At 48.0% G+C, this 22,888-nt stretch overlaps 1 protein-coding gene across 1 annotated transcript in view; it reads left to right on the top strand.

Moving 5' to 3' along the window:
* Positions 1–9,810, top strand: part of NAT8L (N-acetyltransferase 8 like) — a 28,526-nt gene extending 18,716 nt beyond the window's left edge. Inside the window, 1 exon segment of the mRNA XM_030450890.1 lies at positions 9,340–9,810. Coding sequence (XP_030306750.1) covers positions 9,340–9,707 — 368 coding nt within the window. The 3' untranslated portion in view covers positions 9,708–9,810.
* The last annotated feature ends 13,078 nt before the right edge of the window (positions 9,811–22,888 follow it).

Below are 22,888 nucleotides of genomic sequence, written 5' to 3'. Positions count from 1 at the left end.
CTCTGCCATGGGCAGGGACACCTTGCACTAGACTGGGCTGCTCAAAGCCCCATCCAGCCTGGCCTTGAGCACTTCCAGGGAGAGGGTGTATACACAGCTCCTTTAAGCAGCCTGTTCCAATGTGTCACTACCTTCACAGTAAAGAATTTCTTTCTAATATCTAACCTAAATCTGCCTTCTTTCAGCTTAAAACCATTACCCCTCATCCTATCACTCCATGCCCTTGTAAAAGTTAATCTACAGCTTTCCCATAGCCTCTTGAGGTACTGCAGTGCCTCTGTAGGGTCTACCCAGAGCCTTCTCTTCTCCAGGCTGAATAACATAGGGCTTTGGCACTCCAAAGCAAAATACCTGTGATAAACTAGCTGGGTGCTCTTGCAGATGGGTCAGCTCCATCAGGAGATGTGGAGCAGTCTCTGAAACTCAGTTCTCCCACTGTTACTCTGAATCACAATCCCACCAACCTCTCCATTCCCAGGCGAAGGTAAAGCTGGCTTGCAGCAAAACCTCCTGGTGGGATCAGCACCTGTGCAGTGTGTGCTGCTGCTCCAGCTTTGTCAGCAGTGGCACCTGACAATACCTAGCAGTATCAATCCAAATAATCTTTTAGGTTTGTACAGATATTTAGTCCAGCTGTTGCCTGAGCTCCAAAACCCCTTAACCCCCCCATGGCTGTCTTTATGATTGAGTTTATCAGCTGCAGAGGCCACCTCTGAATTCCTGTCTGACCTGGGGTGGTTGGAAACCCATTGCTGTTGTGGGTTGTGATCGTGGGTGTTGCTGGTAGTAAACATGTGGCTGTGTTTCAGGTCAGATGCTGAATGTCACTGTAATCCCAGCAGTTCCCTGCTGATGACAACTCTGGAGGCTTTGCCAGTTTAGTGATGGTTACAAGTAGCTATAGCTCTCAGTAACAATAAAGAGCAAAGGTAGTAAGGATGGAAAAGAAAGTGCATGGAGGTAGGTGAGCTGGTTACTTGGGACCAAATAATTCATCTCCTTTCATGCTGTGCTGGTGATCTCATTGCTTGCTGCCCAAATGCCCCATGAATCAAGAGGTGTCACCCACGCTTGACAAATAGATGTGCTGCCCTGTGATCTTCCAGCAGGGAATTATTTATAACAGGGCAATGAATCCTGCAGTGGTAGCTTATGTAGAGTTATTTATGGGAAAGAAGAGGTCCCACAGCATTTCTGATTTCATGCATGAATAATTCTTGTGTGGCCCTGACATTTTTTGTTCCCCCATGCCTGGGCCTTGTCTTGTGTAGAGGGCTGCTAACACATGTCAGGAGTGGTGCAGTTAGGCTCTCTCCCATCTCACCTGGTTTCCACGGCCATAAACTACTCTGAAATGCCATTATTTTCTCAGAGCCCTCCAGGAATGCATTTTAACTCAAGTGTTGAGTTATTAGCAGAAGTTGTTGGAGCTGTTATGCAGCCCTGCTTGAAGCCAAGGGGAACTACTAGGCTGGAAGGGACAGAAACTCAACACAAGGGGAAGATGGGGGTAAGGAGGGGCAGTAGAATTACCTGCCACATAAACACAAACAAATCCCCTCCCCGTCCTGCCTGGCACCTGCAGTCAGTAGCTGGTACAGCTGCTGTGTGTCCTTGGTTAGTCCCTGTACCCCAGCTGTGTCTGCAGCAAGGTGGCAGCTGATGTGCCACATCTGTACCCCAGAATCCTCTTGCTGACAGCATTCCCATCCTCTCCTTTCTCCCTTGCTGCTGGTGAAGCTGGGCTGGGCTGTCCTGGATTTCCCAAGGGTGAAGGAGAAGGAGGAGGAAGGGCTGAGGACTCAGGTGCTGATGGGTGCCTCTGCTCCCTCTTCAAATCCCAGGCAGGTTAAAAGGGCAGGGGTTGAAATGGGATCAGCAGGATATTGCTGGGGCTTTGGGCTTGGAGACTCTGTCCACTTGCTGCCACACACTTCGTTAAAGCCGGGTACATAAATAGTGCTGGCAGGAGAAGCAAGACAGTGAACTTCAGGGCTCTTTATTCTATTGTCTCCAAATAAATAATTGCACAGGGCTGTGTCCTGTGCAGGACACCCCTAGTCCCCTATGTACCACCTCGCTCAGGCCACCCCTCCTTGACAGAAAGGTCTGCTGCTCCTTTTGTGTGATCACACAAAAACGGGGCACTGGATGCTAAATAAGTGAGTCCAGGGGCAAATATTTAAGGCTTCATGATGTGACAGCATGTTGAATTTCCTCTGTCCTGCTATTGTCCAGTTGTGTTGCACCGGACTGTGCCACAGCAGGTCACAGGGAAGGATGTGGGGGCATTGGGATCTCTAGGATTATCAAGCCTGTCAGTTTTGAAAAGCTTTTAGGCAAGTATACCAAGCAATTGCAGGTTCTGTCCTATGGGCAGCACAGACATGACTTCTGGATTTAGGGTTTTTTTCCCCCCTTTTGCCCCTTCATAGCATCCTGGGGGGAAGTCAAGGCTGCAGAGAGGGCTTTGCTGTGCAGGATGCTGCTCCTCCCAGCAAAGCCCTGAAGACACCCACAGAGCCTGTGGGCAGCCTCCCTCTCTTCCCAGAGCTCACACCTGCACACTGCATTTCTGCCAGGGATGCAAGTTCTCAATTTTTCTTTTCAGGAGGCCTGGCCAGTGTTTCCCATGGTGTCAGCTTCCTTTTCTCATGGTGGCCAATCCTCAGATTCTTTCCTGGCTCAGCATGTCTGTCTGTTCTTCATGTTTCACAAATAACCCTCAGAGTTAATAAGAGCAAGAGCTCAGCTTTGGGAGGTAGCAGTGCCACCCTTGAAGGAAGAGGGAAAAGATTGGTCTGCCTCTGGGCAAGGTTTCCATATTTGCCTTGTGCTGAGCTTCCAAGGAAGGACTCCTTTGCACAGGGATGTAACCCCACCCACACAAAATCATCGTCAGCAGCATCTGGTGGTTGCATCAGATGCTGCTCTGTCTTCTCTCCAGCGCTATGGAAGCAGGGTTGAGTTTTACCTGGCTCAGCCCTGAACTCCTCAGTGCATGGGTATAGGCAAAAGGGGGAACCCACACATGAGTTCAGGATGTTTTGGAGCAGCAGAGCTTTGCTTATTCCCATGGGAGTACTAGAATTTACTAGGAAACAATTTTATAGGTAGCTGGCAGGCAGAGCTTTGCTTTGTCAGAGCAATGCACACTGTTAAATTGTGGGGTTTGGGGCACCAGTTCTTGAGTGCTAAGGGACTTGGGAAAGCTGTGGGAACCTCCTGAAGTCAATCACACAGGACTCGTGCTGGTGGGGAAGGCTGATGTCTCATTTTCCCCCTCTCCTCTAGCAGTACTCTGCACTAATGCTTCAGGCTGCAATCTTTCCACCCATGTACCCACTGGCCTTTTATTCAACAAAGAATTTAGCAACAAAAATAAATTTATTTTCACCCACCACCCTTGTTGGCTCTGTGGGGTAGAGCTGTGCAGCTCGTGGTGCAGGAGAGCAGGGGAGGAGGTTTGCAAACACAGCTGGGGGGATGCCCATCATATCCTCTTTGGGCAGGAGCAGTGGATGCTCTGGGTGGAGGATGAGGGCAAGCACAATATCCACATCATTATATGGAAGTTCTCAGGTAATGAAGGCAGCAGTGGGGTGTGGAGCCTGAGAGCAGCCTGTGCTGCAGTAGAGAAGTGGGCAGATCAGAAGAACACTCTCTTTTGGTCCTCAAAAACCAGGATTCATCCTTAAATTTCAAGCAGAAAGACACCACCGTCATATGGTCTTTGAGACACCACCAATGGAGGAACCTCATCCAACCCTGCTGAGTTATTTTGTGCATTTCTTTTACTAATTTCACTGTTACAGCAGCTGTTTTGTGTCCAGTTAGCAATATATGTCTTAAATGATGGTCCAGAAGGGACAGTGGTAAAGTCTGGGTTGGCAGGCAGCTACATAGCTTGATTTACTCACTGATAACTTGGGCTGGTTTCTTATCCAGAGTATGGAAACATGGTGTTGCTAAGACAAAGGCAACCATGGAGAAGAGTAGAAAGATAAAACAGAACCACTTGCTGTGGCACTTGTCTTGCTGTGCCAGGTATTCAATTTCAAGGAGGCAAGGGATAAGGGATCCCCAGCTTTGTCTTATCTTACAGTGTGTAGGTCTTGGTTATCCCACTGTGACAGCTCTTCTTGACACTTCTGCTCCTAAGCAGAGAGTTCTGCCTTGTGCAACTTGCACCAGTGTGTGCACATCCTCTCAGGTTTTTTCCTGGGAGTCATGGACTTGAGCACAGTGGAATGAATCCTTGTGGCACGATAAGGCGTGGAGACACCTTGGGTGGGGCTTTCTAGGGAAAGCTCTTACCCTCTGGAGCTCAATTTTTTTGTCCTACACCCCCCTATTGCTGAGCTGGGCTCCCTGACAGATTGCTGTCAAGGTGCTGGAGGGACCAAGCTGACTTCACCAAATCTGTGAAGCATGAATAACCCAAAATCATCATCCCTGTTGTGCACATTAATGCTGTTTCGTGCCTTCTTCATACATGTTGGCATCCCAATTTTCTTTTCACAGAATGATGAGGTTGGAAGAGGCCTTTAAAAAATCAGCTGGTCCAAACCCCCTGCTATGAGCAGAAGCATCTTTCAATAGATGAGGCAAAGTACCATCCAACCTAGCACTGAACATTTTCAAAGATGAGGCACCCACAGCTTCTTCTGGGACACCTGTTCCAGTGTCTCGTCACCCTCATCATAAAAAAATAGTTTATTATGGCTTCTGCTTGTGAGAGCAAGGCTCTGTGTGGTGAGGCACAGGCTAGGGAAGTGGAAGGAACCAAGCCAGGTGGTGGGTGTGGGTTTTCCATGGCTGCTTGTCCTTACCTCTGCCTACAGGGAGCCTCGAGAGGTTGGGATGGGTTGGGAGGCAAGGGATAGTGCTGTGAAGGGCTTTGGTGTGGCTGGAAATGGCTAAAGCTCTGGTAGGCACCTCCAGTACTCAAGAGTGGTGTTGACTGGGCAGCTGGAAAGTAATGCAAGATGTCCATGAACAGACCTTGGCTTGACTTTTTATGCAGGGTCAAAAACCAGAAGAGGAGCTTAGGGCAGGGTGAACTGGAAGGCTTCAGGATGTCCATAGTGGTGAGTGACAGGGGGATGCCAGAAGATTCAGGCAGATGAGAATGAAGGCAGATATGGAGGCACTGCCACATCATGAGGATCTGCAGGGCCATCAGGGGTTGTGTTTATCTTTGCAGCCGTGATTATTTTCAGATAGTGGTGTGAGAGAGTAAAATGTCAGCTCCTGCTATTAATAGCACTGCCAACAAGAAGGCTGTTGCTTATTACTGGCAGGTGAGGTGAAGTTAATATTATTTTGTATGGAAAAGTGCAAAAGCAAGACAGGCTCTGAGTCAGTCTCCCTTTGGGACATACAAAAAAGATACAAAAGGACCCCCCTATCCGTGGGTTGTGATAGTGGTAGGGTGGTTTTCTTGGGGTGCTTCTGTTCCTCATCCAGAGAAATTGCTGCTGGAAGTGAGTAGATACAGTGAGGAGCTGAAGCTGCCTGGGATTGCTGCAAACACGTTGGGTTCAGGTGAACAACAAACCAAAAGCCTTCAGGGTTCCTGCTCTGAAACTTGAGGGTTTGCCCAGAGGAGAGAAGGTGCCCAAGGTCAGCAGCATCTGGTGGGACCCCAAAACAGCTTTTGGGCCCAACTCCCCATCTGAATGGGCACAGTTTCCTGGAGGCTGCGTTTGACCCCATGGGTAAAAGCTGCACCTGGACTTGTAGCTATCTTTGGAAACTTTTGGTGTCTTTAGCAGGCTGAAGGGTTTGGGGACTGGTGATCCTTGGAGCAGACACAGACAACGGGTGGGCAGTGGAGTGAAAGTCTTGAGGATGGATGGTGCTGGTGTAAAGGAGAGCTGAAAGCAACCTGCCTTGTTTGAGCAGATGTGCCCTGTCTGATGCTAATTACAAGCATTGCACACACAACACACACTGGGAGATGTGCCAGACACTATTTCTTTTAATGCTGAACTCAAGATCATTATAATTAAGCTTTAAAGTTGTAAGTGAAAACTAATATGGAGTGTGGGTTTGCCATCATGCTGGTTGCAACCAGGCCTGTCCCTGCTGGGATGGTTGGGTGTGAGGGTACAGCCTCCATCCTGGAGAGTGGCTGGAGCAGGGTTGGGGATGTGAAGGGCCTTGTGGGCTCTGATGTGGTGAACATGTCTGGATTTGGGATTGAAAGAGGCTGAAGACCCAAAAATACTGGAAGTGTGCTGTGTTGCAGATGTGGGAAGGCTTGATGGGTGAGCTTGGCAGCCTCTTGGGCTTGATGGACACAGTGGAGAGGGGCTTGCTAGGAAGGGAAAATCAGGAGTAAAAGTGGGAAGCAATCTCATAACTTCTGCTGAGAGAAACCTAGACTGATATCTCCGATAGCTCCAGGAGTTACCACATGCACAGCTGGATGACAAGGGACATGGTTGCTCTGATACCAACTGCAGTTCTGGTCACTGGTTGCACGCAGCTTGTGGCACATTTTGGTGCTGTTTCAAGACAAGGTGGGTGCTAGGGACAACACTGTGTGTTCCTGGGGCAGCATCCCACCTCTGCTCCTCGAACATGGGGGGACTTTTGGTGAACCCCTTTTTTGGGTTGTGCTATTGAAGCTGAAATCAGTGGCTGTGCAAATAGTGGTGTGAGGGTCACTGTGGCCTCAGCCTTGTGGTTTGCTCACCACAGGGCCAGAGGTGTGATGGATGGTCTGGGGGTGTACTGAGCAGAGCCATCCCATGCCAAGTGGGTTAAAAACAAGGAGCAGAGGGAAAGCAGCTGCTGGGTCCCAGCTCTTGTAGGTCTTCATCTGGGGTAGTGTCTGAATAAATTATGTGTTGGGGTCCAGGCAAATGCAGGGGAACAAACTGCACTGTCTGTGGCAGCAGAGGAAAGACAATTTTAACTGCTAATGATAAATGGGTCATGATGGGTCCCAGTGTTTTAAAAATTAGCTGTTGACCTAGATAGCAACAGCAATGACTTGTTCACAGTGAGAACACAAATGAGCATCACTGGAGCTGTGTGTTGCTCAGAAGGTGGGGACAAGCCTGGTGTGCTGGGTTGAACCTGGACTGGTTCTTTGCTCTTCATTTGTACCTGGCTTTTCCTCAGGAGGTCATGGAAGACCTCAGCTGTCTCTTTCTGTTGGCTTCATCAAGTCTCAAGTCTGCATTTGTCCCACAGGAAGCAGCTGGGGAGGCTCCTTCTGCCACCAGTGATGGACTGTCAGAGTTACTTTACTCTCTTCCCCCATTTTCAGAGGGAGCAGTGCTGTGCACCCCTGAGCACCCACCTGGGCTCTTTAATGCAGGTCCTCATAGAGATGTGCTCTGCATTTGGTTTGGGCCATTGGCAGGGTTGGTGCTAAAGATGGAGCTGCTGCCCAAGTCAGGTTTCCTTCTCCTTAATGCTGGAGAAGGAGGAGGCCACCTCCTGCAGGAGGGCACAGTGTGTAGGGGTTTCTCATGTGCTGGAGTCCTTTTCCCCTGGGCTCTTTCAGTTCCACCACCTGAAAGTTGGTGCTTTCCTTCTTGGGAAGAGTCCTGTCAGTGCCCCTTGTTAGCTGTTGTAATTGAATAGTGGCTTTCTTGGGTGTTAATTAAGCAATACCCAAGGTAAGGGTGCAGCTGTCCTGTGCTGACAACGTTGTCCTTTTCAGTCCAGCTGTAGACACTTTTCCTTCACCAGGTTTTTCTGATTATCTTTAGTTAAGGCCTGAGGAATTTGGTACTTAAAATAAATTTAAGTCCCCTCGCTAGTGGGGGGGGGGGATGTGATGCTGTAGTACTCAGAGCTGCAGCAGTTTCTAATTGCTTCAGCTTTAATGTTTGTTGGGCAGTATGAGCAGTGGGACAGGACAGGATGGGACCAGGACCTCGCTCCAGCAGGGTCCATTTTCATTTGAGCTTCATAACTGAGGCTGTGGTTGGAGAACTTGGGACCCCAGGGTGCTCAGCCTGAGCCTGGAGCCCTTCAGGTTGCTGAGCTTTGGTTGGATGGGGTTTGCTTTGGCCTCATGAAGGCAGCATCTGCCCCACCAAGCCTTCAGCTCCATTGCAGGGTAGCAGTGCTCACCCTCTGCACCTCCAAAAGTTCATTAAGCCACATTAGGCCACAACAAGCCCATGGGGAGCTCCAGGCTGGGGACAGAGTGACTGAGAGCAGACAGACAGAAAGGGACCTTGGAGTTTGGATTGACAGGAAGCTGAACAGGAGCCAGCAGCGTGCCCAGGTAGCCAAGAAGGCCAATGGCATCCTGGACTGTATCAGGAACAGCGTGGCCAGCAGGTCCAGGGAAGGGATTCTGCCCCTGTACTCAGCCCTGGTGAGGCCACAGCTTGAGTCCTGTGTCCAGTTCTGGGCCCCTCAGTTCAAGAAGGAGATTGAGGTGCTGGAGCAGGTCCAAAGGAGGCAACTGGGCTGGTGAAGGGACTCCAGCACAGATCCTATGAGGAGAGGCTGAGGGAGCTGGGGCTGTTCAGCCTGGAGGAGGCTCAGAAGAGACCTCATCACTCTCTACAACTCCCTGAAAGGAGGTTGGAGCCAGGTGGGGGTTGGTCTCTTTTTCCAGACAGCTCTCAGCAAGACAAGAGGGCAGGGTCTCAAGTTGTGCCAGGGGAAGTTTAGGTTGGATATTAGAAAGAATTCTTTACCGAGAGGGTGATCAGGCATTGGAATGGGCTGCCCAGGGAAGTGGTGGATTCTCCATCCCTGGAGATATTTAAAAAGAGACTGGATGTGGCACTCAGTGCCATGGTCTAGTAACTGCAGCGGTAGTGGATCAAGGGTTGGACTTAATGATCACAGAGGTCCCTTCCAACCCAGCCAATTCTATGATTCTATGATTCTATCCTCATTATTGGAGCAGTGCTGAGTGCTGCTGAGGCACAATGAGGGTGGGTTGGTTCTGCTTGCAGAGAACTGACATGGTTTTGGCTTGAGTTGCTTGAGCACCATGTTTCCAGCTCATGAGATGCTCTTATCTGGCACATAACAGCAGGGGAGGAACAGCAGTTCTGAAGCAAGGGGTGTTTGCCCATGAGCACCCCAAATTGTGGGGGGGAAAAAGGGGTGGTTGAGCCTCATCTTGGCTGTGCACAGGAGATGCTCTTTCTCAGGGGTGGATATGGCATTTTCTCCGTCAAGGGAAAAGAAAGCTTGCTCCTTATTTATGGAGGCCCTCAGTCCTCACAGATGACAGGGAGGTGCTTTCCCCCAGCCCAGCTCCCATCTGCAGTCTGTCAGCAGGCAGCTTGCCTGCTTTGCCCACCCGAGGTTGTCAGCAGCTATATGTATGTGCTGCTTTGTCTCCCACAGGCTCCTGCTTCTGGGTCGCTGTCCTAGATGGCAACGTGGTGGGGATTGTGGCAGCCCGGGGCAACGAGGAGGACAACACGGTGGAGCTGCGCCGCATGTCCGTCGACTCCAACTACCGTGGCAAAGGGATCGCCAAGGCTCTGGGCCGCAAAGTCCTGGAGTTTGCCATGCTCAACAACTACTCCTCCGTCGTGCTGGGAACCACGGCTGTGAAGATGGCAGCCCACAAGCTCTACGAGTCCTTGGGGTTCAAGCACGAGGGTGTGGTTGAACATTATGCCCTGCCAGGGATGACACACTCCTTACTGGAGAGAATGTTTTTCCAGCTCCGCTACCACCGCTATCGCCTGCAGCTGCGGGAAGAATGAAAAAAAAAACAAAACCCAACCAACCAAACAAGAAAAAAATTATTTTTTTTTTTTCCCGCTCCTCCCCCTTCAGAAATAATAAATTGCCCTTCTCTTTCTCATCACTGTTGATTTGCCAATTCTGGGTTGAGTTGTTGCTCCCTCACGTCATCTCTTGGTTTGCTCCGTGCAGCCCGATGGTCCCGGCCGAGCGGCTCCTTCCTGGTGTGCTGTGGGTGGTGGTGCTGGGAATCCCGTGACCCGGTGGAACCGAGCGGAGCCGAGCGGAGCGGCCTCTCCTCCCCAGGTACCTCCGTAAAGCACAGAGACCATAACTACAAAACCGTAACCACTGCTCCGGTGTACATAGCCCTCTCCTTTTCCAAGTGTAAGATAACCCAGCGATGCATTCATGGTAGTGCAGAAATATTACTTGAATGCAGTTCTCAGTATTTCATGCACCAGTAAGTAGAAATATGCATTCATCTTACCATTATTTACTGGTTAATAGTTTTCAAAGAAAAGGTGGGGGGCAGCCCCCCTTCTTCCCCCCTCGCCCCAGCCCGCTTGCTACAATGCATGAGGAGGGAAACACCTGCACGCACTCCAGCCCATCACACCACCCACACGGCACTGGTGTTGCACTTTTTTTGGGGATGTGCCTCGTTCTGCCAAATGTCTGAGAGACCCCGGGGTGCATCTGTCATCCACGACTCTGCTCCATCCCCGCCCTCCTTCCTGAGCCAGCAGGGACTCAGACCGGCCGAACGCTGAGCCCCGTTGTACCATAGTGTGAAGTTTCAGATCCAACCCAAATTCTCTCCTGCGCTGTCCTGTAGCCACGTGTAAACCTGCAGCCCTGGGCCAGACTCCGCATGTGCGTTGGACTTTCTCTTTGCTGCCTTTTTGGGGTTTTGTTTGTTTGTTTGTTTTTTTCTGATTTTATTTTTAAAGAAGTTCGTTTTCTTTCTTTTTGTTTTTTTGGTTTTTTGGTTTTTTTGTTCTTGTTGATGTTTGTTGTTATTACTTCTTAGTTTTGGCTTTTGCTGAATGGTGTCACCGAGGTGTAATGGAGGCTGCAGTTGCTATGGCAACACATTTGCACATTGATGTGTGCCACCAAATCTAACCAACGTGTGACAGATAATAGCATTCTGGGGAGTGCTGGGGTGGGGCAGGGGGAAAGCATACTTATTATCTTAACCAGCTGCTTGTCTGATAAATGTAGATGGTCACACTGCAGCCTTCCATCAAAGGTAATTATCTGCTTTAATGATGTCAGATTTGTGAATTGTACAATGCAAAAAGCAATGCAAAGCAGATTCGGCATGTGTCTGTACCTGGTATGTATGTACAGTGCCTGCCAGCTAAAGAATAACCAAGACTACAGCTTCTAGCCTGAGATATCAACTTTTATAACTTATTTAAACAAGTAGCAACCTTGCATGAATTATGTCTTGGAGAAAAAGATCAGTTGGTTTTAATTTTTAAAATGTGGTATCAGAAGTATAAAGAAAACCATTTCTGGCTGCACTTAATTCGGGGTGGGTGGAGGGGTTTGTCTCTGTTAATACATTTAAAGGAACAAACCCCTTTAATTTAGTTTCTGGGGGTGGGGGGGAAAAGTTACTATTTTATGAAGTATTATGTGTGTGAGGGGGAGAAACCCAACACATATCTTGTGATGAACTTGTTTAAAGGTTAGAGCCTGTGTTAACCACGCTTGTATGTGCAACCACAATGGGAGCATCCGTGGGAGAGCCCTGGTAGGGAGAGGAGCTGGAGGGGCAGGAGGGAGGCAGGCAGCAGGGACACCCCCCAGGATGCTGCCTGCCTCTCCCCTCCTCCCCCCCCAGAGCTGCCCTTTCCTCTCCAGCCAAAAGCTTTCCCAGCACTGAGATGCAGCTGGAGATGCTCAATGGCAGCAGTGGGGAGGGGCCTTACCCCATGACCCCTGTGCTGGGGGTGGAGGAGCCCCTTGGCACCACCCCAGGAGCCATCTCAGTGCTGGGTTCGGTCCAGCCCATCAGGAGCCGGAGGGGCAGAGTCCCAGTGTGTGTCCCAGCAATAAGGGGGGAAAGGGAGGACAATGGAGGGCACTGTAGCAAGAGGCCATGAAGTTTAATTAACAGAATTTCCGGATGGGGCACTATATTTTTAAAAGTCTTTCTATGCTGTACATTTCTCCTGAAGCTGAAATAATGTACTGTTGGTAGGGGGTTTTTTTTGTATAGTGTACAGAAATTGGCAAAATATTTTCTTGCTGCATTCAGTGATTTATTAACCGAAGTAAAATAGACAAAATATAAAGTGTAAGCAAAAGTTGAAAGAAAAAAAAAAAAAAACAGAAAAAAAAAACACCAAACACAAAACAGTTTGTGCCTTTTTTAGTTTATTTTTCTGTTGCTATATAATCACTGCACTAAAACCTTTCCAGAGGGGTAAAAAACCCCACAAACAACTAGTCTCTTAGTAAGGGAGGAATACGTAAAGCCTAAATTGATCATTACTTCTTTTTATTAGGATATTTAATTAAAAGAATGTTGCTGGTTTTATTTGCTACCTGTGCCTTTGTAATAAAATTCCACATCCTGTCAGAAAATCAAACCTGGAATAAATCCCACCAGATCCCACAGACACAGAAGTACCATCAGGTTACCATTATTTTCTTTAAAAACGTGTAAACCTTAACTGATGATATTACAGGATCTGACTGGAATACTGGGAAGGAAGGAGGTGCTTTGTAAAGGTGCAGCTTTTGGGGTGCTGCCTGCATTCTTCCCCAGGCATGCTGGCTGCTGGAGGGGCACTGGTGAGGGTTGAGTCGTGGCCATTTGGCTGGTAGCTGCTGAGCAAATTTCTTCCCTTAATGCTTCTGCCAGTTGCTGCTTTGTGACTGAGCTCTTTGGAAAAAATCCAGCTGGTTGCTCCCAGCTCTCCAGCCGGGACAGCTCGTTTCTGAAGTAAAGGGCTGGCTGCCAAATAGGCTGGGTTGTGCTTTCCTCCGAAGACAGAAAGGACTGGCAGGTGAAATGCCACTGAGCCCAGGCCTGGTTTTAATTGGGAAGCCTGTGGGCTGCTGGAGCTGCATCCCTGACAGCAGCAAAGGGACGTGGTGTACAGGACCTCCAGCATTGCTGCTGCTTTCCCAGCCAGAGCTGCTCTGAATAGACTGAGACAAGGGCGGGCTTAAAATCATCAAGTGATCCTTATAATTTTGCATTCATGGGAAGTTTCCCTGAATGTGGTAGCTCAGGCTCAGCTCTGGAGACAGAAAGCACTGCTCTGCCTGGCCCCTGGGCTGTGGACAGAACCAGGCTCACCTCTATCCCCCAGGGTCCAGCCTGCCTTGCCTGGGGCACCATCCTTGTAGAGCATGTTGCAGCTCACAGGATGATGTGTTGAGGCCAAACAACCTGATGCAGATCAGCCCGTCTGCTGTGCCTCTTCCAGGGTGCACTGGCTTAAACAATTCTGCATGGAGAAGATGCCACTCATTGCTTGTGCCTCCCAGCACCAGTTTTGCAGCTCCCCTTGCTTCTTCTGCACCAATAAACCATGGTCAGCACAGCCCTGGAATGGGACCATCGCTGTCTCCCTTGGTCATGACAAGATGGTCATGAGTTTGGTCCTGAGCAGAAGAATGTGTGATCTGGACCTATTGCTAGAAAGCTCTTCAGAGCCCATTGCCAGTTATCAAGACTCATTCCAACAGACTTCTATCAGTAGGAGATGCTCATTTATTTTGGTGATTTCTCCTTCCTGTGACACATCTATCTGGAGTGTGGGAAAGAGTGGAGCATCTCTTGTGTTGTAGCTTCAGCTGGTAAAGGTGATGATTAGGAAGGCTGCCTCAGGTTTAAGTGGAGGATGTGCTGGAGATGTGAAGGAACTTCCCCCAAGCTGTGCCAGGTGCCTGCTTTAACTTTAATTGTGCTTTAACTCTGCTGTGCATGGGGATTGTTGCAGCCCCACTGCTCTTGCAGTGTGCGCCGTGCAGTTTCCTCACCTGGCAGTTCACTCCTTGGTCTTGTGGCTTTTTCTGCCAATCCCTGTGCAGTGGACACTGCTTGAGTGTCCTCAGGGGGCATTTGAACAGAATCCTTGTTCTCTGGGAAAGGCACCATAGAAGGGTGAGGTGGTGATGTCCATGCAGAGGTCTTAAAATACTAAACATTAAAATAAATATTAAAAAATGAAAAAGAAGGAAAAAAATTGACAAACCTTTCGTTGCTGCAGCTGAGGTCCTCAACCTTAGGGCTGCCCCAGCCCTCTGGCACAGCCTGAACAATTCCTTCTGGAAACTCTGTGCATCCTGAGCAAACTGGCCTCTCCAGCACAAGTAATATTTGGCAATAAGCTGTGGGAAGCTTGGCCCCTGAACAGTTCCAGGAAAATCTTCTGAGCAATCAAAGCAACAAGGAAAGTGTTTTCTAATCTTACTTGAAACCCTTTAACTGATATTTTTCTTAAAATCAAGCCATGTTTTCCCTCCATGAAGCGTTCAGCACCTGCAAGATGCTTTAGAATCAGCATCTGTAATTCATCTCTGCCCAGAGATGCCTTTTTCAGCCCTTCTTGCCACAGGAAAAATCTTGGGATGTTGCCATCAGTTGAATGCCCTTCCTGCCCCTCACCTGCCTGCTCTGTGCAGTATGTGGGATGGGTCTTCTGAGCAAACCTTTAGCTCTCCTTGGGTGTGCTCAGGGCTGAGTCTCAGGAGCTGGGCTCTCTCCTGCCTGGTCCATCCCCTCCCACCTCTGCTGTGTGTGGGCAGAGGGGCTGCCTGGATGCAGAGGGAATTTTTCAGGCTGGCTTTTAGTGTGGTTAGACCTGTCAGGGAGAAGCAGGCTTTGGTTGGTGGTCTGCACAGTTCCAAGTTGCAGCTTGTTTTAAGAGGTGTTTGTTTGGAGCATGAGTGAAATTGTGCTTTAAGGAGACTCTCAGGATGCTCTGTGCCCTCGGGCTGCTGAGCTGGTTGGGCACTGCAGGTGCTGTGCAGTGGGGCTGTGGTGGGACATGGTAGCAGGACCAGTGTTTGTGATGGTATTTGTATCCCCCAAAGTCACAGGGCCCAAGTTGTTCCACTTCTGCTACATGCAGGATGGAGGCACCTTAGGTCATTAAAATCCCAAGGGCCAGTTCTGCATCTTGGGTCATTTCATTATAGCCTTTCAGCAAATACAGGTGGTGAATAAATAACCCCAGGAATGTCTGTCCCCGGGACTGGGACCCAGGGTGCCCCCCTGCTTTTTTCCCTATGTGAAATGCTTTATGTCAAAATTTTAATAGCCCCTGAGTAGAAGCAGGACTAAGGGGTCAGTAGGTGCCTGTTGGGGTTTGGATGTGCCACAGACCTACAGAAGGAGCAAGAAAGTGCCAAGTGCCTGGGGAGGGGGGGTGGGAAATATCAGTCCCCTTCCTTGCTGTGGCAAAATGCACCTCAAAACGCTGGGGAGAGCAGGGTAAGGCTCTGGAGGATGAGTACAGAAAGTCCCAAGGGAATCATCAGAATTCCCAAAGGAGCTGTGGTTTTACAAAGCCTCCTCATGATCTTTGCTCGCTGAACCGTACCCACCCGTGAGGCAGCCCTGCTGCCTTTTCTTTTGCCACATTTGCTGGCAGAGGTGCAAATGGATGGAGACTGACTACAGGGATTTCTGAATTGCCAAACGCACAAGGGCAGGAACCAGCTCTGGTTACCTCTGAATTAACAATTTCATTTTCAGTGTGCTGGGAGCCTGTGTCTCATTGGCGTGATGCTGTTGATACGCACTCTATTTAAAGCTTAATAAAGGCATTTAAATTCCACGCTACCTGGAGTCTGGTGGTGGAATAAAATGTGCCATATAAAGAAAACAAAGGGATGCAAAGTTTTAAATAAGCTTTAACATGCAGAAGGTAAATTTATCTTTTTTTGGTGTTGTTTTTTATTCCCTCAAAATATATCTACATAAAATCTTGAGCAGAAAAAAATATGGTGTGCTCTGGCATCCCTCAGCAGCTATGCACAGATGATTATGCTTATCACCCACTAAAAAACCTGCTACCTGAATGTCATGTGGACTACCTTCCACTGAAAAACAAAACAAAACAAAAAAAGAATAATTTGAACAACAGAGTTTAGTTAAAACACAGCATCATGTAAAACTACAAGCCCTAATTCAGCACTTGGAGTTTGATCACTGTTTAATATCACTGTTCAGTACTGTCTTTGTGTTATGTGGAGAGGATATGATTTTAATATCAAAGTAGTGGAAGATGGACTTGCTGAGACCAAGAGCATAACAAATACATAATGTAATTGTAAATTTACTTACGAGTAACACATTTGAATGCAGAAGCAGCTACTGCTATGGAAGCATAATGAACATATAGCTAACATTTTTTTCCATTTCTTTTCCTTCAAAGTTTAGTCCTTTTAACTTGTAATATGTATATTTGCTTTTTAAAAAATTAGGTTTAACAAAGCATCTGTTGCTTTGTGAGTTGTACTTACGGTTGTGCTGGGCTGTTAGCTTTAAGCAGTTTGTGTGCTTGTGTTATTTTATTGAAGCAAAAAGTCTTCTTAAATGCAGTAAAAGGGAAAAAAAATAATATTTTTTGGTAGTGTTAAGCAGATGTGTGGTATGCATTTGGAAAGTGTCCAATGTCAGTGGAAAAACAAAAACAAAACAAAACAAACCCAAACAAAAATACAAGAACTGGGGCTAAACTGCTTATCAGAACTGCTTGTTTTGAAGGCAGTGGCTTTTTAGTTCGTGGGCTACAGGCTAAACTCCTGCCTAAATAGAAACTTGGGTTTCCCCAGACAGCCTCTGACTCTGCATCTCCTCACTGTGGTACCAGACCGATGTGAAATGCGTTTTGTGTTCTGTGTTCAGCTGGGGCTGCTCTGTGCTTTGTCACGAGAAGCAGCTCCAAGTCCTCAAAGACAAACATATTTTAAAACAGCAATAATTACCACTGGAAAGCAAAGGGGCAGGTGAGGGAGGGCACAGGGAGATGTCAGTGATGAGGACAGGGTTGGGAAGATGCTGGTGTCGGTGCTGCTATTGCACCTGGGGAGGAGCAGGGTCGGGTGCTGGCAAAGGCCATCGGGCTCCAGGACTGGGCTGCACTTTGGCAGAGCACCTGCCTGTGTAGGATCCCTCTGCCCAAATCGTTCTGTGGCTTTGGAAGGCTGCACACAGAGCAGGTTTTTTCACCAGAGTTTTAAGGATGAGTTATTGCAAATACCATTCCTGGTGGGAGAGACAGAGGTGAGGGAGAACTGTGAGAGGCACAGAGAAAGGTAAATAAATGCTCATTGCTGCAGCCTCATACTCCTGTGTACTCTGCAGCTGCACTCCTGGGGCTCAACAATAGCAGAAAATAGAATAAACTAATACAATTTTCCAATGGAGGGGAGGAGCAGTCAGTTCTGCTGGAAAGCTGTTTGCATCCTGTCGAGGAGTATTGGTCCAAAGCAGTTCCCCTGGCGTGGCAGACGCGTTGAGATGTGAGCTGGTGAGACCTCGGGGTGCTTTAGGTATCTGAGCCCCAGCCTGGGCCGCATTTCCCCACTGAGCTCCCCACCCTCCCTCAGCAGAGCCCCAGGAGCTCTGGGGGGGCAGCAGGTTCTCCTCGGGCAGGGTCGGGCAAGGTGCTCTGGAGGAATGATTTGTAGGTACTTAGGTTCTGTTCCTGATGGCCGCTGTAACTGTGAAAATTAACCAGACCTGCTGTGATAAATTTGGTTATATAAGGTTTATTTGGTTAATTTTTTATAAGTGAAAACTGAAAAGATGAAAGAGAATTGTAATATGAAAGCAACTGCTGTAAATAATGTACGAATGAATAAAATCTAAAACTTATGTCAGTTTTTTCCTAAACTGTATTGCTGTCGAGTTACTGACACCTCAGTGCAGACTGTGCCTCCATCTTTTCCAGCTCTCATTCCAGCACAGGCAAACATCACTTGTTCCTGCTTTAATTGATAAATAAGAATATCTTTGTGTGTCATCCATGTCCTTGTATTACATTTCCACGCTGTTCCAGCTCTCTGACTAATTCTCACATGGTCAGAAGTCTCAGTGTTCTTGGAGCTGCATATTTTAAAAGTGGAGACACCCCTGGGTGTTTGCAGTGCTGGTGCTGGTGCTGTCCCACAGTGGGACCCTGCCCAGTCCTGACCACCAGGCACAGGTCTGCCCCAGGCCACGTCTCCATTTGCTGCACCCATAATCCCATCTAAAATTGGAGACAGCCCTGAGACATGTCCCATCGGAGCAGAGGATCAAAGAAAACCATTTGATGGCTTCTCTACCACCAAGGACATGGAACAATTGAGTGGTATCAGTGAGGAAGTTTTCATGGTGGAGACACATCTGGGGGGGTTCCCTGAGCCACACAAGCCCCTTTGTCTTCCTTACACCATTTCTTTCTGTAAAACCATGCACAAAGGGGTCATGCCCCATTCTGTGTTAGCCCTGGACAAGGCTGTTTCTGACCAACTCTTGGGCATCTCTGTGAGGCAGGAAACCAGTGGTCTCCAGTGTGGGGAGGGGAAGTGGAGCTCCAGCCTTTGGTCCAGTTAGGTGTGGTTGGAATGAGGTGATGGCTGCTGAAGTGTCCTTTGGGGCTGTTTATTCCTGGAAAGCAACTTTGGTGGCAATTATAAAGGCTGCCTGGAGAGCCCTGGCACAGTGGCTCTGGAGGTGACCCTGGCAGCACCAGCAATGAGGGCACTGGGTGGATGGGGGTTTGGGACATGCAGGGTTATCTGGATCAGCAGCCAGTCAGGGACACGGGGGGTGAGGTTATTGGCTTTGCTCTGTGGCTCTGACCCCTGACATTTCTCAGCTTTATCCAGATGTGCAGGCACCCTGCAGCTGTATCACAGCAGAGGAGGAGCAGTTAATACACCTCTGGGACTCATAGTGATGTGCTGTGGGGTTTGGGGGTTTGAGAGAGCGGGGGAAGCAGCTGTAAGTTCACTCGTGCACAAGCTTTGTTTTATACCAAAGCCACCCAAAAAAATAAAATCCACCCCAGAAATGCTCCAGTGAAGTAACAGGTAAGTGGCATGAAAAGCTGTGTTAGTTTTAGAAGCCATACTGTGGGTGTGCTGTGTGTCTGAAAGCACCTTGACTTCCTTTCCTCTTTCCTTTCCTTTCCTTTCCTTTCCTTTCCTTTCCTTTCCTTTCCTTTCCTTTCCTTTCCTTTCCTTTCCTTCTTTCCTTTCATTTTCCTTTTTCTTTTTCCTCCCTTCCTTCCTCCCTTCCTTTCCTTCCACCCTTCCTTCCATTCCTCCCTTCCTTCCCTCTCTTCCCCACCTTTTGACAAGAGAGAGCTGCTAAATTTCCCAGATTCCAAACAATCCCTACCACAAGCCCATCACCCACTCAGGCAGCTCCTTATTTCTGGCTGTTTTATCCATCAGGTAGGCCAAGCTCTGCTGTTCCTCCAGTCCTACCACTAACTGTACAGCTGGAGGGGATGGGCTCAGTTTGTATCAGTCCTCACCAGGAGCTATAAACTGGACACCTTATGCTTATCTCAGCAGCAAGGGCTGCCCAGCAGCAAGAGGGGCTTTGTGATCCTGAGCTTCGTGGTTGTTTTAGTACAGACTGATGTGTAATGCTGTAGGGTATGTGTGAGATACCATGACTTTGTAGCAGTGCATGTGGGAAGTGTTCTCACTGTGGTTTGGTTACACCTAAGAGGACATCATCAGCATCACCGCTCAGGCTGCATTTCTACTCCATCACCCCACAGCCTTCCACAAGTTCTCCCACCATCACCTGCACTCATGTATTCTAGTAAGGCTGAATGTGTCCCATCCCAAAGATAATTTTTTATTGCAGCTACAGCACTACGAGCCAGAGAAGCAAAGGAAAACATCTTATTTTTACTGCCTCATCATCTCAAGATATGGCATCACTCCTTTGGGAAGGAAGTATCCCAGAAGAAACTTCCTTTAGAAATCGACTCCTCATCAGGCAGGCTAAGGCACCCCAGGATGTTTGCTTGGCTCCCTCAAGTCTTCCCAGCCCACAGTTTGGCTCAGCACTCACATGTTATTGCCAGGATCCATTCAGGCCCTGGCTGTTCTTGCTACCAAAGTTTTCCAGGTTGCATTTCCTACGAGGTGAAATCTGCAGAGCTATCAGCTTCACAGCAATTATGTATAAAATGCTGGAAGGTCACCTTGGTATGAGGGAAAGAGAGACCTTAAAGGTTTCATGGTCCTGTGTGCTAATACTATTTCTTATAAAATATGATAAATTTGTCAAGAAATTCACATATTTTTTTATTTGAGGTATGTTTTTATTTTTTTATGTACTTGACTACATTTGCAAAGTCAATAGGGTAACTTCAATACCTGAGGTCAGTTACAAGAGCAGAGGAATTAGCACTGAACAGAGATGAATCTTCCCACTTGGATTTCAAAGGCAGGGTCAGATGAGTTGTGCTACAGAAGTGCTCGTTTCTCTCCATTAATGACCAGTCCAAGGTGAGTGCAGACCAGCCCAGTAGATGCCTATCGTATAAACAGCTAAGGTGAGATAAATCCCAGCATGATGTTTCTGCAGAAAAGCTTAATTGTGCCTGAGAATTCATAAAAGGTGAAGGACAAACCTTTTTTCTTTTTTTATTTTTCCCAAATAAGCACTGGGCCCTTAAAGATAACATAATATTCAGTCACCAAAAACTAAAAGAAAAAAAAAATCCTTAACCTTATTTCTAGGTTGTGGCTTCTTCTAAATGAACATTTTAAGGTATAGAAGAAAAAGCTAGAAACCAGAGGACCATTAAGAAAGAAGAGGAAGTTGGATCATTACCAAACCAGGACTCACCAAATGGCACCTGGGGAAAGCTGTTCTCACTACCAGTTTCAGAGTGCTTGGAGGAGGGATGAGCAAATGGTTACAGATCCTTGCTCTTGGCCTTTGCCTGGCATGCAAGGTGTAGAACCATCCATTCTGTTGTCCCTTCAGAGGTTCTGCTCCCGCTTTTAAAGTCTGGGAAGACTCAGAGCTGCTGCAGCCATAAGAAGGGGAAGGTCAAGCCTTCGAATCCTTTCTATGGATACAGAGGAGCTGAGCAATCCAAGAGGTGCTTACAGGGCAGTTAGTCCTGTTTCAAATGTTTTTGTCTCACCAAAGCCCCCTGCCTTCAAAAATGACCTCATGCTGCAAGTACAACCTGCTCAAGTAGCTAATTTTTTTTTTTCCCAGCTCAATATAGGTCTGATAGGAACCAAACCAAGGAGACTTTGAGCCAAGCTACTTAAAGCTGGAAGCATGGCATAAGCTGGGGGAGTAAGGTTATGTCTGGCACTTTGGATGCCTCAAGGCAAACGTTCTCCAGCAAACACTGTAGGTAAATCCCACCACAAATATACACAGAGACAAATGCATGACAGAGAAGTTATTCCTTTCATTTTAGTGCAGTATATGCAGCAAAACACCACCCACAATAAATTTGAGGTTAACCACAGGGAAAAAAACACCACACTCCATTTTTACAATTCTGCTTCCCATTGCAAAGATGAGCTTTCTGTTCAGTGTATTCTCTACAGCAAAAATGAGAACTGGAGATATGCCTTTTGCCTCAGAAAATACAGTGTATGGATTTCAAATGACAAAGTTAGACTGACCAACCACTACCTCCATCCATCATCATCCAGTTTTGTAGGTATTATACATAGAAGAAAAGACATTAACTGCATTCATCAGAAAGTGTTTCAGATGGAGTTAAATGAGATGTCAATGTCCTAGGAAAGGTGAAAAATGAAAAAAAAAAGAAAAGCCTTGCAAAACAAATATAAATAATGATAATTTAAGAACCAAGCAAACAAAGAAAAAAAGCCTAGTAGACTGAAAACAAATTTCTACAGATGTGGAAACTTTCCAGTACGGGGTTTATTACTTTGATTCCCAGGCAGCAAAAACTTGCATGGCCGGACTTGAGAACATTAAACTGCAGCAAAATTGTCCTTGATATGCTATTAAATTTTCACAAGGCGCTTCTCACTGATGCTAGATCTGAACTTTTTATCAATTTTAATCTCCTAAACATCAGATCATATCCCTGATTATCATGGACAAATTCCTTCAGGCTGGCCACTGGAGGAGAACTGCTGCTCCCCTTCAACCCTCTCCTCCCAACAACCCCATGCAGCACTACAGGCTGGGGACAGAGTGGCAGAGAGCAGCCAGGCAGAAAGGGACCTTGGAGTTTGGATTGACAGGAAGCTGAACATGATCCAGCAGTGTGCCCAGGTGGCCAAGAAGGCCAATGGCATCCTGGCCTGTATCAGGAACAGCGTGGCCAGCAGATCCAGGGAAGGGATTCTGCCCCTGTACTCAGCCCTGGTGAGGCCACACCTCCAGTTCTGGGCCCCTCAGTTTAGGAAGGAGATTGAGGTGCTGGAGCAGGTCCAAAGGAGGCAACTGGGCTGGTGAAGGGACTCCAGCACAGATCCTATGAGGAGAGGCTGAGGGAGCTGGGGCTGTTCAGCCTGGAGAAGAGGAGGCTCAGGGGAGACCTCATCACTCTCTACAACTCCCTGAAATGAGGTTATAGCCAGGTGGGGGTTGGTCTCTTTTCCCAGGCAACTCTCAGCAAGACAAGAGGGCAGGGTCTCAAGTTGTGCCAGGGGAGGTTTAGGTTGGACATGAGAAAGAATTTCTTTACTGAGAGGGTGATCAGACATTGGAATGGGCTGCCCAGGGAAGTAGTGGATTCCCCATCCCTGGAGATATTTCCAAAGAGCCTGGATGTGGCACTCAGTGCCATGGTCTGGTAACTGCAGCGGGAGTGGATCAAGGGTTGGACTTGATGATCTCTGAGGTCCCTTCCAACCCAGCCAGTTCTATGATTCTATGATTCATGCTTCAGGTTCATGCAGTGTTCAAAACCAGTATTTGAGATTTGGGGCATCCTGGCAAGATTCCCTCACTGTGACTTGCAGAAATGCCACATTCAGTGAAGGCAGATGCTACTTTCTTACCCTCATTCAAAATAAACACAATAGATTTTGTAGCAAGACAAACCTCTTTTAGGGTATGGTGCTTCAAGGTCCAACCAGGTGTTCCAGCAGAGACTCACGAACAGTGCTCAGAGCCTATAGCCCACAGGGTTGACTAGCCTGGGTCGGTGCTGTTGCTCTGAGAGCAACTGATCCCTCTGCTTGCTAGCTCAGGAGTGAGCCC

Source organism: Calypte anna, chromosome 4B (genome assembly GCF_003957555.1).
Source record: "Calypte anna isolate BGI_N300 chromosome 4B, bCalAnn1_v1.p, whole genome shotgun sequence".
NCBI classification, from domain to species: Eukaryota; Metazoa; Chordata; class Aves; order Apodiformes; family Trochilidae; genus Calypte; species Calypte anna.
The sequence above is the reverse complement of the archived record's forward strand: the minus strand, read 5'-3'. Positions and strand labels throughout refer to the sequence as shown.